The sequence below is a fragment of the Leucopleurus acutus genome (genome assembly GCF_964270905.1).
Source record: "Leucopleurus acutus genome assembly, chromosome: 7".
NCBI classification, from domain to species: domain Eukaryota; kingdom Metazoa; phylum Chordata; class Mammalia; order Artiodactyla; family Delphinidae; genus Leucopleurus; species Leucopleurus acutus.
The window spans coordinates 22,890,044-22,903,741 of NC_139150.1; the positions used below are offsets into that span (position 1 = coordinate 22,890,044).

Here is a 13,698-nt window from a genome sequence, read left to right on the forward strand (position 1 = left end):
CCAGCCCTCAACATTTGTAACCATGTGGCCACATGATATGATAGAAATACATCTCAACTAGGAACTTAGATTCCTCGGGTTAAAATGAGGTTTTATCTAATGTTCCTTGAAACTCTAAAAATACAACCTCTGAATTGTAACGTTCATTCCCTACAGTTTGAAGATCTTCATGAGTGATTATCCACTCTGGCTGCATACTAGAATCATTGCACATTTACATCAGTATTTTTAAAATACTGAAACCCAGTCTCTGCCCCCCCCCCCCCCCCCGGATATTCTGATTTAAGTTTTCTGGTTTTCTTCTGAAGTTCCCCCAGGTGATTCTAAAGTATGACTAATTTTGGTTCTCAAATGTCACCATGGAGGGTTTGTTGACACATAGATTGCTGGGCCCCAGCCCCAGAGTTTTTAATTCAGCAGGTCAGGTGTGGGGCCTGAGAATTTGCATTTCTAACTAGTTCTCAAGTGATGCTGATTCTGCTTGGTCCAGGGACCACACATTGAGAACCACTGGTTTAAATAGAAATATAAAGATTAGAGTTCTGTTTTTCCAATAGTTCTAACATCCCTACCAAGTACAGTTTTCCAGCAGTGAAAAAACTGGAAGCCATAAACAAAAGCAAAAGATGAAAACTTAGAATGACAGTGAAACTAGGTCTGACAGTCAAGGTCAGCCTATTGCCAGAAACTCCCATAAACTGCAATGACTTTGCAATTTCAGTGGAACTTTGCAAAAAATAAAAATTTGTTGGCCTCTCTCTGCTACATCACTGGGAACAGAACAAGCATGCCTGGCTAAAAGATGACTTTTTAAAAAATTGTGAGTCCTCCCCATTCTTTATACCCTTACTGAAAAACCTAAGGTCTATGGCAATCTGAAAGTTTAAACTCTTCCCTTACTGAGTGATGTTTTTAAGAAGCCAGTCTGCTGGTTCCCCATTCCCTCAAGCTACACACACACATCCCATCCTCATTGCACCCCAATCATATATACATCTGCATCCACTTAGAGGCTGAGAGTCCTAGAAAACAGATGCTTAGGATGTTTGAGTGTGGTGGTAGGGAGGGGATGGAGCGTGTCCAGCATTGCTTCCTGGGAGTCGTAGTCCTCATAACTTAAGTGCTACAGGAAATACATACTGTGAGTTATAGGTTTTATATGCTCCATCGGGTCGACTCTCAGAATTTCACAGTAGATGAAAGCCTCTTAGACCAGAGGAATTGGGAGAGCAGTGTTCATCAACCTAATGTTTCACTGATGAGAAGAGAATTTAACTAGGACCTATTTGAAACTCAGAAACCATGTGTGTTGTGTAATACCAGCTGTGGATTTTTTTTTTAATTAAAAGTCAAACAAAACCTCACATTATGGTTGAAAGAGATCTGCCAAAGACTCTATTATTTTGTCAGTATACAAGCTAACTATGGAAGAAAGTCTGCAGGAAAAAATCCTCTCTCTCTCTCTGTCTCCCTCTCTCCCTCCCTCCCTCTCTCCTTCCTTCCTTCCTTCCTTCCAACCACAAAAGCAACTAGGATTTTTACAGTGAAACAAGTTCATAGTTGACAAATTTTTATCCTTTAACTTTCCAAATAATCCTTGAGGTTTTCTAATAGCAAATTACTGCAATTAAGTAATTATAATTCCCAGGAAATCTCTAAATTTCTGCTAACTGTTCCATTTCTCCTAATATTTCTAGCATATGTTTAACCACAGTCCTGAGTAGGAACTGGTAATATTTGGTAATGACACTTTCCCCTACGGTGCTGGGTAAACACCATTTGACTTTTACTTTAAATTTAAATGTGTTTGAGTTCTAAAACAGTCCCTCGTATATTTTCCTTAGTTTTCCCTTTTCTGTCCCTCTCTCCCCCTCCCCTTCTTTCTTTCTCTCCTTCTCCTCTTTTCTCTTTCTGTACTGATTTACATTTATGGGCATGTTGTACAGTTTATCTTGTTTTTTGCTGACATATCACTTTTTGCCTCCTTTGGCCTGTTGAACTGAAAATATCATTAATAAATATAGCAGTTATCTTTAAGTATATTGCTATGTTAGCATAATGTAACATTCTTTATACATTTCACCGATTGTCACGTATTAGGATATTAGATAGTCTTGAGTCCTTGGTTACAAAAGAGCCTGAAATTTTCCATTTTTTAAAAATGATTTTTATCAAAATAATTAATCCCACAAATGAGTTTTTGGTGATGGTGTTGTTTACATATGGTCCCAATAGAAGGAAAAGTTATTTGCGGCACAGGAGGATAACACTTCTTAGCCCAACCCTGTAGGATGAAGTTAAAAGGAGGCTCAGAACAAGAGGCTTTGACTTTTGGCTTTGTCATAGGAAACCAGTGGCTCCAAGGCTGTATTTATTCCTTTACACTATCAGGGGACAGACATGTGAGGTTACATTTTTCCCTGGTCATTTCAGTGCTTTATTTTTAATTCTATTTTGATATCACTTTGGCATATTTGAATACTTTTTTTCTCTTTCTCTACAGTAGAAGAGGTGAGAAGAGTTTTGTTCCATTTGTCTTGATTTAGAAACCACAGTTTCTCTGGCCAAGGTTCAAAAGGAAACTTTCTCACATCTTTTCTTATGACATTAGTCCATTAGGAACTGTGTCATGTGTGTATGCATGTGTATTTAATACTGCACTGTGTACTAGATAGTGCTATTATTATGTATATGTTTATACATTCATATATTATATGTGTGTGTATGTATATGTGTGTGTGTGTGTATATATATATATAGGGTACTGCATATATAAATTATATATTAAATGCTGATTATTCACTCTTGGAAAGTATATTTGTGATGACAACTGTCTGCCCTTGGAATGTAATTTAAACTAATTTCCACATGAAAGTTTATTTTACACTTTCTAGGTCAAAAAGCAAAGTACAGACATCACAACACCATGTTTGCTATTTTGAGATGCTAATTGGCTTATTTTTAATCTTAAGATTTTATTATTATTATGTCTTAGTATAATTTTTAACAATTATAGTATAATTATGTGCTACAACTGACAGTATAATTCTGTCAGTTTTTAGGGGCACAGTCTTTTTTTCTTTTTAAGATTTCTTTTTCTTCTTTTTAAGATTGTACTGAAAAAAGTTATATGGAAAAATACAGTTTAATTCATTATAGCATCTTGGGTTTAAGTGGCAGCATTTATATTTCTAGCATATGATGCACACTCATAGATATCCTCTCAAACAGAAAATTTATACTTTTATCAGTGGAAGATTTATGCTTCCAATTAACTAGCTATTTGGAAGGTACCTTTTCCAAATAGACAATCATTTTTGGAAACTTGGGAATCAGAAAACCCATTTTAAACTCCTATAGGTTTATAATATGTTTGTGCAAAGCCCTGTCTACATCTAGTAACAGAGTAGATTATTTTATTCTTGGTGAAACAAAGATACTTGTAGTTTAAAACTCTTCTTGAATATAGCAAATGTAGCCACCAGAAATTTTTTTTTCTAAATATGCATTAATATCTATGTTATCTTCTGCCATCTCTTGATTCAACTCTCTACTTTTTGTCAGTTGGGTACGTAAAAGAGCTCTTCTACAAGAGATTTGCCCGGCTCTTTTTGCTTAAGAAATTTGATCAAAGCGTCTTGAGATTACGACAGATGTGTTGTCATTTACTTCATGTTTATTGTCATACCAATAAAAAAGAGATGCCATCCCTTGGAGTATCATGCTCCCTTGAGCCTCAAGTGTATCTCTGAATTTTTCAACCATATTGGTAATTATTTCTGCTATACTAATTTTTACTATCAAGAATCCAAAACCTAAATGATAAGTATGCTGATATCCTGAGTAGCTGTTTCCCTGTGTCCTATCTTCTATACTTAATTTTATGCAGACAAGTCTTAATAGTTTTAGTAGTTTTCTCAGTTTATAATGGTTTCAGGGCTCACCCAAATGACTTCAGTTCACACACTCCACCTGAATTTGTCTATGGGTCACAGTCTAAAACCCCAACCCAAGGATTTAATCATGGGTACTCTACCCCACTATCCCTCTGCCAAATGTAACCAAAATTTATGTTTGGGGCTGTTTTCTTATATTCCACCAAATCTTGGCAAGAGAATTTCCAATTTGGTTAAAAGATAATATTCAACTGCATGTTGTTTACAAAAAGCATGTCTAACCCAAAATGACATTAAAAGTTTTAAAAATAAAAGACCCCCAATAAATGATAGACAGCTCTAGAGGGGAAATAAAAATTTCTGGTAAACGTAAAAAATGCAACTTCATTTATCATCAAAATGCAAATTAAAATAACAGCGTGATTCCATTTTTACCTTCAAGTAGGAAAAAATTAAATAATCATTTTGAAGGCTGAGCATGCAGTGAGAAGGGCAATTTCATACGCTGCCAATGGGACTGTAAAGTACATTATTTAAACATTTGGGCATGACACATTTATGGCTTTAAATTGTCATATCTTTAGCTCTAACTACTCAGCTACTCAAAGTCAAGTGTTATCCCAAGGAAATAATCAGAGCTATATTAAAAAATTTATAGAGGAAATTTCATGTCAGCATTATTTATAATAGCAAACTAGTAGAAACGAGCTAAGTGTTCAACAGGAGAGGAAATGTGAGATCAGTTATGGTCTGCCAATGAGATGTAACATTTTTCATTTGTTAAGCACCATGTTACTTAATGATTTGGGGAATGATTTGCTTATGATATAAAGTTAAGTGGAAAAATCATAACACAATATTATATGGCCAGTTCTGATTTTTCCTGAGTTGCTGTGTGTTGTTAAAGATGGGAAGGAAACAACAATACATTTATCTAGGTGATAAAATTGTCTGGGTGTTAAGTACGTGCAAGGGAAAATATTAGCAATGCGATGGCTTTCTTATAACCAAAGCTTCTTTTAGAGGTAGGGTATACTACTAGGAAGCACAAATGATTTGTTCTTACTTTTGCAGTGCCTTGTCCAGTAGGAGAGTTCTCTCGTTCTGGGTTAATGCCCTGTTATCCATGTCCTCGAGACTACTACCAGCCCAATCCAGGGAAGTCCTTCTGCTTATCTTGTCCCTTTTATGGAACTACAACCATCACTGGTGCCAGATCCATCACAGATTGTTCCAGTAAGATGATATCCTTCATTTCTCATGTAACCCTGTGTTGGAGACTTTTGTTTATCTCTGCGGTAGCTTCAATTCTGAATATTACTATTTTCAGTGCCTTTGGGTGTCTGGATGTGTTAAACTATCCTTCTGGAGGTCTTTTTGATGACAGTGACTCAGAGATTCTTATTTTGGGAATGTCGAACTTGATAAATTCCAAATTTCTGAAAGTCTAGAATTTAATGACATAATTCCATCCATCTCTGTGCTCTCTTTATATTACTGAAACAAAATATATGTGGCTTTGCCCACTCTGAGAATCAGAATCTTGACTATGGGATTTAAATAGAGTCTGCTCCTAGAGAACAGACTTGTGGTTGCCAAGGGGGAGGGGCTTTTGGAGGAGGGGTGGAGTGGGAGGCTGGGATTAACAGATGTAAGCTGTTATATATAGAATGGATAAACAAGGCCCTACTGTATAGCACAGGGAACTGTATTCAATATCCTATGATAAACCATAATGGAAAAGAATTTTTAAAAAGAATGTATGTATTTGTATAACTGAATCACTTTGCTGTACAGCAGAAATTAGCAGTAAAACAACTATACTTCAATTTTTAAAAAAGAAAAAAAAATAGAGTCTATTTATTGGTAATATCTACTACACACAAATATGTTTTTCAGTTGTTTTCCCATAATTTTATTAGGTTTTAGTTCAACTTTCTCAGCAGCAGAGGAAAGTATAGTGCCCGTTGCTTCTCCTGGACATATCAAAAAGAAGTATGAAGTCAGCAGTCAGGCAAGTCCATTTTATATTTATAAAATTTTCTCTAATGGAATTCTTGGAAAACAACTTGTCATTATACGTGTCCCACAGAGGAAAACTACCAGAGGTGAAACTTCAAGTAATCAAGACTCATGAATATTATCAATGAATAATTACATTTGCTTATGACTTATAAAATGAACTTTCCAAAAATGCAGCATTAGAGGTTCTAAGTACCAGAAATGGGAATTTTTCCCAGCAATGTCTGGCACAGAGAATTGTAGATGTGGGGAGTCTTTTGATTTGCTAATAATTTACATGTACCATGTACCATGAGCATAACCCATCATTTGAGTAAGGGCGTTTGGATTAACCAAAGGCCTTTTCCGATTAGCAGGAAGAGTTACTCAACTTTCATGAAAGTTATGTAAATTTTTTGCCAGCAAAAATAAAAATCATTTATTGGAGTAAGTTGTGGGTTTTTTAAAAAATAAGAAACATAACTCCTAAAACTTTTCCATTTATTTTTTTGAAGACTAGTTAAGAATAATTATTTTGGGTGATTCAGCCATTACTCTGAATGCACCTTGCCCAATGTCATAATAAATTCCTTGGCTTTAAGTATTTTTAAGGAGGATAATGAAGTTATATTTCTTATTTTAACTTCCTACATCCAAACATACTCACTTATAACGGCTTCATAAGTCATATTTGAAACTGCACGTAATGGACACAGACACATTAGAATCCACTGGCTTACTTTTAAAAACGATGCACAGATACCACTTCCACAGATTCCTGATTTAGCTGGTCTGGGTTGGGGCCTGTCCTTAGTATACTTTTTAAAATGCCTTAAATGGAGCCAGCATTTAGCGACACTGCCTGGGTTTATCAGAACATCACTCAAGAATAATATATAGCATTTGTGCCCATATATGGCAGGTACCAGCATTATGCAGGCAGCCGTCCAGCTGGACTCACCTGGAAACCGAAACCTGATGTAAACCTTCTAACTCCCTACTCAGAATTGCTTTGAAACAAATAGTGTTTTGTCTCTGATAAATTTCTTTTCTGCCACTGGTAGGTTTTCCATGAATGTTTCTTAAACCCCTGCCACAATGGTGGAACCTGCCAACAACTTGGGCGTGGTTATGTGTGTCTCTGTCCAACTGGATATACAGGTAACACAGAGGAGTGCAAATTTTCATGTGTTTTTCATACAATATCATTGTGACTTGCAGTATCAAACTTTGAAACATTAAAAATAAACGCCATAAGATACATTAGACTGTATAATTGCACAAAAGTTTGGTTGAACAAGACAAACCAATAAGTGAAAAAAGCATACATATCTTACGAATGACAGTTTTCTTTGCACGTTTTGGGGGAAGAATAAAGAATCATCTTCTCTATGAAAAGTCACATCATAACTCACGATTTAAATTGGGATACGGTTCCAGAGGCCGTGTCCAAGGTTGCATTCTAACACAAATTAAATGCATGACACTCAACATAGAACAGATTGTCCAGCATAAACATTTTTAAACAAACTCCAGTTTCTCTCATTTGCTTCACATGAATGGAAGTTCTCATGAATGGCCATGATTTGTTGCTTTCTTTCTTTCTGGAAGCTGTGCTTAGAAAAACAGCATGGCTTTGAACTTGATTACGTAGGAATTATGTAAGAATTATGTTTTCTTGCAGTTTGGTTCAAATTCCAGCTCAGTCCAGAAATATAATTTTTGAGGAGAAATGAACTATATCTTAAAAATTGCAGTTTATTTAAAATAATTTCCTGTTTTCTTCCAGAAATGCAGTTTTTACATTTTTTTTCGAGTTTTATGCCGCCAACATGAAGTGTTTTTAATGAGAAAGTGGTATTTAAATAATTCACCACAAGATAAGCAAAAGAGAAGTTGGAAAACAAAATACAGAATGTTGTCATTCCACTTATTTCAACATGTGCATATGTGCATGTGTGTGTGTTTCAATTCTTATAAAAATTTCTGTCGCAACATTCCACAAGAAATAATGAACTTGTCCTAGAATTTTATAAGTGAGAGGTGGTTGAGAAAAGCATAATATAGGACAATGATTCTCAAATTTTGACGTGCGTCAGAACCATCTGGAGGACTTCTTAAAACACAGATTGCTGGAGCCCAATCCCAGAATTTCTGATTCAGTAGGTCTAGGGAAGTTGTGAGAATTTGCATTTCTGTCACATTCCCAGGGGATTACTGATATTGTTGGTCCAGGGACCACACTTTGAGACCCCCTGGTGCAGAAGAGCCTGGGTTTCGGCAGAGCTAGCCAATAGAAAGCCTGTGTGCACCCTATGGGAAGATGCACCCCTTTCTAGGATACCTGACATATGAGCTGAGATCTGGCAGGATTTAGTCCCGCCACCCCTCCTCCGCCAAGTGGCCTTGGTAGCAAGTATATATGACTCTGTATTTTTCACTTTGGAATTAAACTAATTCCTGGCTCTATTTTATGCTTCCAGATTTCCCTTTTTCCCCCTCTACTTCTCACTTAGGATCTTTTGCTAGCTTTTATGTATCCTTATAAGGATATCTTAAAGCTGTTTAGAGAGAGGTAATACCTTCATTAAATACTTAACTAGATGGCAGCTCTTAACAAATATTGCCCTTTCCTTCACCACCACCACTCCGTATAAATTCAGATTATCGGGATAATTATCTTTAAATGATCATGGTTCTGTTTCTGTTAATCCACTCTTTGATTGACCTTCAGTGTCTGGTTTGCATTTTAGGCTTAAAATGTGAAACAGACATTGATGAATGCAGCTCACTGCCATGCTACAACAATGGAATTTGTAAAGACCAAGTTGGGGGGTTCATTTGTGAATGCCCATCTGGTTACACAGGTAAGGGGAAAGTTTCTCGTTCTTAGAATATTAACCCTGGAATCCTTAAAATAATGAGTTACCACCTCACACCTGTTAGAATGACTATTATCAAAAGATAAATGTCCATCGACGGAGGAATGGATAAAGAAGATGTGTGTGTGGGGGGGGTGTGTACACACACACACACACACACACACACACACACACACACACACACAATGGAATATTACTCAGCCATGAAAAAGAATGAAGTAATGTTATTTGCAGCGACATGGATAGACCTGGAGATTATTGTACTAAGTGAAGTAAGTCAGAAAGAGAAAGACAGATATCATAGGATATTGCTTATATGTGGGATCTAAAAAATACGGTACAAATGAACCTATTTACAAAACGGAAATAGAGTCACAGATGTAGAAAACAAACGGTTACCAAAGGGAAAAGGAGGGGGAGGGATAAATTGGGAGATTGGGATTGACATATAAACACTACTATATTTAAAATAGATAACTAATGAGGACCTACTGTATAGCACAGGGAACTCTACTCAATACTCTGTAATGATCTATATGGGAATAGAATCTAAAAAGAGTGGATATATGTGTAACTGATTCACTTTGCTGTACAGTAGAAACTCACACAACATTGTAAATCGACTATACTCCAATAAAAATTAATTAAAAATTAAGAGAGATGAGAGATAACAGTGCTGGCAAGGACATGGAGAAAAGGGGACCATTGTGAACTGTTGGTGGGAATGTAAATTGGTGCAGCCATTATGGAAAACAGCATGGAGGTTCCTCAAAAAATTAAAAGTAGAATTACCATACAATCCAGCAAGCCCCCATCTGGGTATGCATCCAAAGGAAATGAAATCACTATCTCAAAGAGATATCTGTATTTTCACGTTCATGGCAACAGTATTCACAGTAGCCAATGGCCAAGATATGGAAACAAGCTAAGTATAAATCAAGGGATGAATGGATAAAGAAAATGTGTGATAGGTAGGTAGGTAGGTAGATACATACATACATACATATAGATACATAGAGAGATAGATAGATATCATATATATAACATATATTGGAATATTATTCAGCAAATAATTGTATTTGGCAAAGAGCAAAATTTTTCACAAACATGTTAGCCATGGTTTCCAATCGTTTTGCTCTTACGCCTGAACAACTTGCTTGAAAACCGATTAGTCTTAAATTCCTTTCAGTTTTCTCCAGCTCAGATATTCTATGATTCTTTGCAGGTCAACTCTGTGAAGAAAACATAAATGAGTGTAGCTCCAGTCCTTGTTCAAATAAAGGAACTTGCGTTGATGGCTTAGCTGGTTATCGCTGCACGTGTGTGAAAGGATACACAGGTAAGATGTTTCCATTCTTCCTAGTTGTCACAGAGTTCTGTAAAGCCCCAGAAATCATTACATTTACGAACATTCCATATATATATATATATATATGTAATATTATATAAGTTAATATTAATTTTCTGATTTTACAACTGTGCTGTGATTTCATAAGAGAGAGTCCTTATTTTTGAGGAAATTCACACTGAAGTATTTAGGGGTAAAAGGGCATCATTTCTACAATTTACTCTCAAACAGTTCAGAAAAATAATATGTTTCTGTACATGTGTGTATATATATATATATATGTGTATACAGAGACAGAAAGAGAGAAAGAAGACATGAGTTTATATGCTAAGACAAGCACTCAAGAAGGAACTGGAGTTAAATTGTATAAAATCATATTGTGAATGGATGCTAAATAACAGAGTTAAAATATCTATCTATCTACACTTAACTGATAAAGAAGAAGTCCAAAACAGAAAATGATCAGTGAAGGAAAGAGGCAAGGTCAAAGAAACAGAGGAACATTTTGAACTAAATTTGCTAGTTCCATTTTTTAACATTATCTCAATTAGATATTCATTGCTAATGTTCGTTTCAGAAAGAGGTAAGATTGAAAGAGCAGATTTTCAAAAACGCGGTCCTAAAATGATGTAGAAAAGCCAGAGCTTGTTGAAGAATGGCTGTGAAACCAGTTTGGTAGCCCAGTGGCTCTGCAGCCTCCATTCCTGTCCTTTAGAAGCAGCATGCCCTATGGAGTCAGCACCTTGACCCCAGTTTTCCCAAGGGGTTAACATGCGGGCTCCTTCTCGTCCTCATCCATCCCCAGGCCTACACTGTGAAACGGAAGTCAATGAATGCCAGTCAAGCCCATGCTTAAATAATGCAGTCTGTGAAGATCAGCTTGGGGGCTTCTTGTGCAAGTGCCCACCTGGATTTTTGGGCAACCGGTGTGAAATCAACATGGATGAGTGTTTCAGCCAACCGTGCAAAAATGGAGCTACCTGCAAGGATGGTGCCAATAGCTTCAGGTAAAAGACTAAGTCTGGCTCCTTTCACTATTTTTATTATCTTAACTGTTCAGTCATTCTGCAGTCTTTCCAGAGTATTACTTTGAATTCCAAGTCAGCCCTTCCCAAATCCTAGCCCAAGGATGAGCTATGGTAGAATCAGCCTACCCCCTGATGTTCTGATTTCCTAAGTCTTGGGTAAAGTCTATAATTTTAGAATAGACAACCTGTATGTGTTAAGTTCCCCAGTGATTCTGATGCACAGCCAGACTTGGAAACCACTGTTCTATACTTGGGAAGTCATAAAAGATGAAAGGAAGCACATTTATTCAGAAGCAAATGCAGAGGCACTGTACAAAACCCAGTTTTAAATGTTTTATATTTTAGCTGGAGTTTTCCCACTAGCTAAAATAGGAATTGTGCAATTCTACTGTCACAGCGCCATTCTACATTCTGTAACCATGGTTTTCAAACTTTTTTTTTTTAGTTTAGTAACCCTTGTTTCAGGAGAAATCTGAGTGTAAACAAATAAAACAATAAGCTAAGCTTTTGGGGTTGAAAATAGTAGTGTTTGTGGCGAGAAAGACTCTGTCTTCCTGAGGCAGCTCTTAGGGTGCCAGTAGAAAACAGTTTGAAAACCAACACTTTTTTTTTTTATTACTATCAAGTCTGCCCTATTCCATCCCCTTCCTCTTGCAGGATCTGTGGCTTCTGCAGTGCAAAAGACAGACTGGTATTACTTGCAAAATTTTAGGAAACGTTATTGCCCTCAACAAGCAACTGGTTCTGTAAGTTTTCAAAAGTTAAAAGCAAAAAAAAAAAAAAAAAAAAGAATTCTACCCCAGTTGCAACATTTCCCAGTACTTTTCCGGTTCAGCCCCCTTCCATTACCGTCCCCTAACAGAGCTAGGATACTATCTGGAAGAAATAGGAAGCCAGTTCTGCCAGTGAGACTTTCACTCTTAATATGGAAATGAGGTCTTAGCAGGGTAGCATCATCTTTTCGTGGGCTTTTTTATATCTTCTGGCATACAGCCCCTAACCATAGGCAATGAGAATTTCCAAATGAACAGCAAGAGTTCCAAACTCTCCCCAGGGTCCAAAACAATTGATGAATACCAAATTTGTCTAAATCCTAACTAGAGGAAAAGTGAAGGTAAACCCTCCTAATTCAAAAGGAATGTTAGTTGCCACCAAAGTGAATCTGTTTCATAGACAAAGATATTGAACTGCCATAATGATATCACACATGTACATATAAAGATGAGTGAAATTCTAGCCAAAATAGATTTACCCTCAACTACACAGAACTCCATAAAGATGCACGCCAATTCCAACGGAGATTTTCTTTTAAACCCCCAAATACCATTTATTCATATTATTGCCAATATCAAAGAGGCCCCCATATAAACATGCTGGTTAACAATAGTCACTACATTTATTGGGCAGTTCCTTTTTAATTAAAAATATTTCAGACATACAGAAAATTACAAAGAATAACAAAAGTCATACACTCATCACAGTAATTATCAAACCTTAGCCTTTTGCCTTATTTGATTTATATCTTTCGTGTTTAAAAAAGCAAATTCTAAAGATAGATTTGGAGTCCCCCCAAATATGCATACATACACGCACACATGCACATCACCCACACACAGTTCTCTTCTTCCCCAATAGTAATCACTGTCCTGAAGTTGGTTTATATCTTTCTCATTCAGACTTTATGTTTTACTATGTATATGACTTCATAAACAGCATATAGTATAGTTTGACATGTTACATTAAGTGGTATCATGTTATATGTATATATATATATCCCTTTGTATTTTGGGTTTTGTTTTTTCACTCAATACTATGTATTTTCAAGACTGATACATTTGGCTCTAGTCTGCTCATTTCAACTGCTGATTAGGATTCCACTGAATGATTATACCATGGTTTATTTTCCCATTCACTTCTCCATGAACGTGTAGAATGCTGCTGTTGTGAACACTTGTTATATGTGTCCTTGTGCACCTGGGCAGTAATCTCCTAGAGTTCATACTAGAAATGGACATACAGGGCTCTGGGAATACAAACTCTCCACTTCCCTTGACATTGCCCAGTGGTAGTTGTACTCACTGACATTTCCCATTTCATGACACCTTTGTCAACATTTGACATCATTAGATGTGTTCTCCATTCTGAGGGGTTTAAAGCGTTTGTTGCATACCACAGAGACTGTATGGCATACTGATTAAGAATAAGCCACTAGACTGAGATCAAAGTCCTCCTCCAGCACTTAGTAAAAAGAGGGCTCAGGCAAATTAACCTCTGAGCCACGGTTTACTCATCTGTAAAGTACCTCATTGTTACAGAGATTGGATTAACATATGTGAATTTTTGTTTTTTCTAGCACTTCTGTGGGGAGAGAAATTCCCAATGTATGAATAATACTTCACCTTGACCAGAACTGCTTTATACTCTATTTTTGCTACTACAATATCTCAAATATACGTTGTCTTAAATAGGTTTCTTTGAATGAATTAAAAAAATAACAGTTAAAGCACTGTTTTAATGGGGAAAATATGTTTCAGCATTTCAGC

At 36.3% G+C, this 13,698-nt stretch overlaps 1 protein-coding gene across 1 annotated transcript in view; it reads left to right on the forward strand.

The window, feature by feature from the left end:
* Positions 1-13,698, forward strand: part of SVEP1 (sushi, von Willebrand factor type A, EGF and pentraxin domain containing 1) — a gene marked incomplete at its 3' end in the record, with an annotated part of 178,436 nt that overhangs the window by 104,021 nt on the left and 60,717 nt on the right. Inside the window, exons 19-24 of the mRNA XM_082842808.1 lie at positions 4,971-5,132; positions 5,819-5,910; positions 6,962-7,058; positions 8,651-8,764; positions 10,005-10,118; positions 10,933-11,134. Coding sequence (XP_082698934.1) covers positions 4,971-5,132; positions 5,819-5,910; positions 6,962-7,058; positions 8,651-8,764; positions 10,005-10,118; positions 10,933-11,134 — 781 coding nt within the window. The remainder of the gene's footprint in view (positions 1-4,970; positions 5,133-5,818; positions 5,911-6,961; positions 7,059-8,650; positions 8,765-10,004; positions 10,119-10,932; positions 11,135-13,698) is intronic.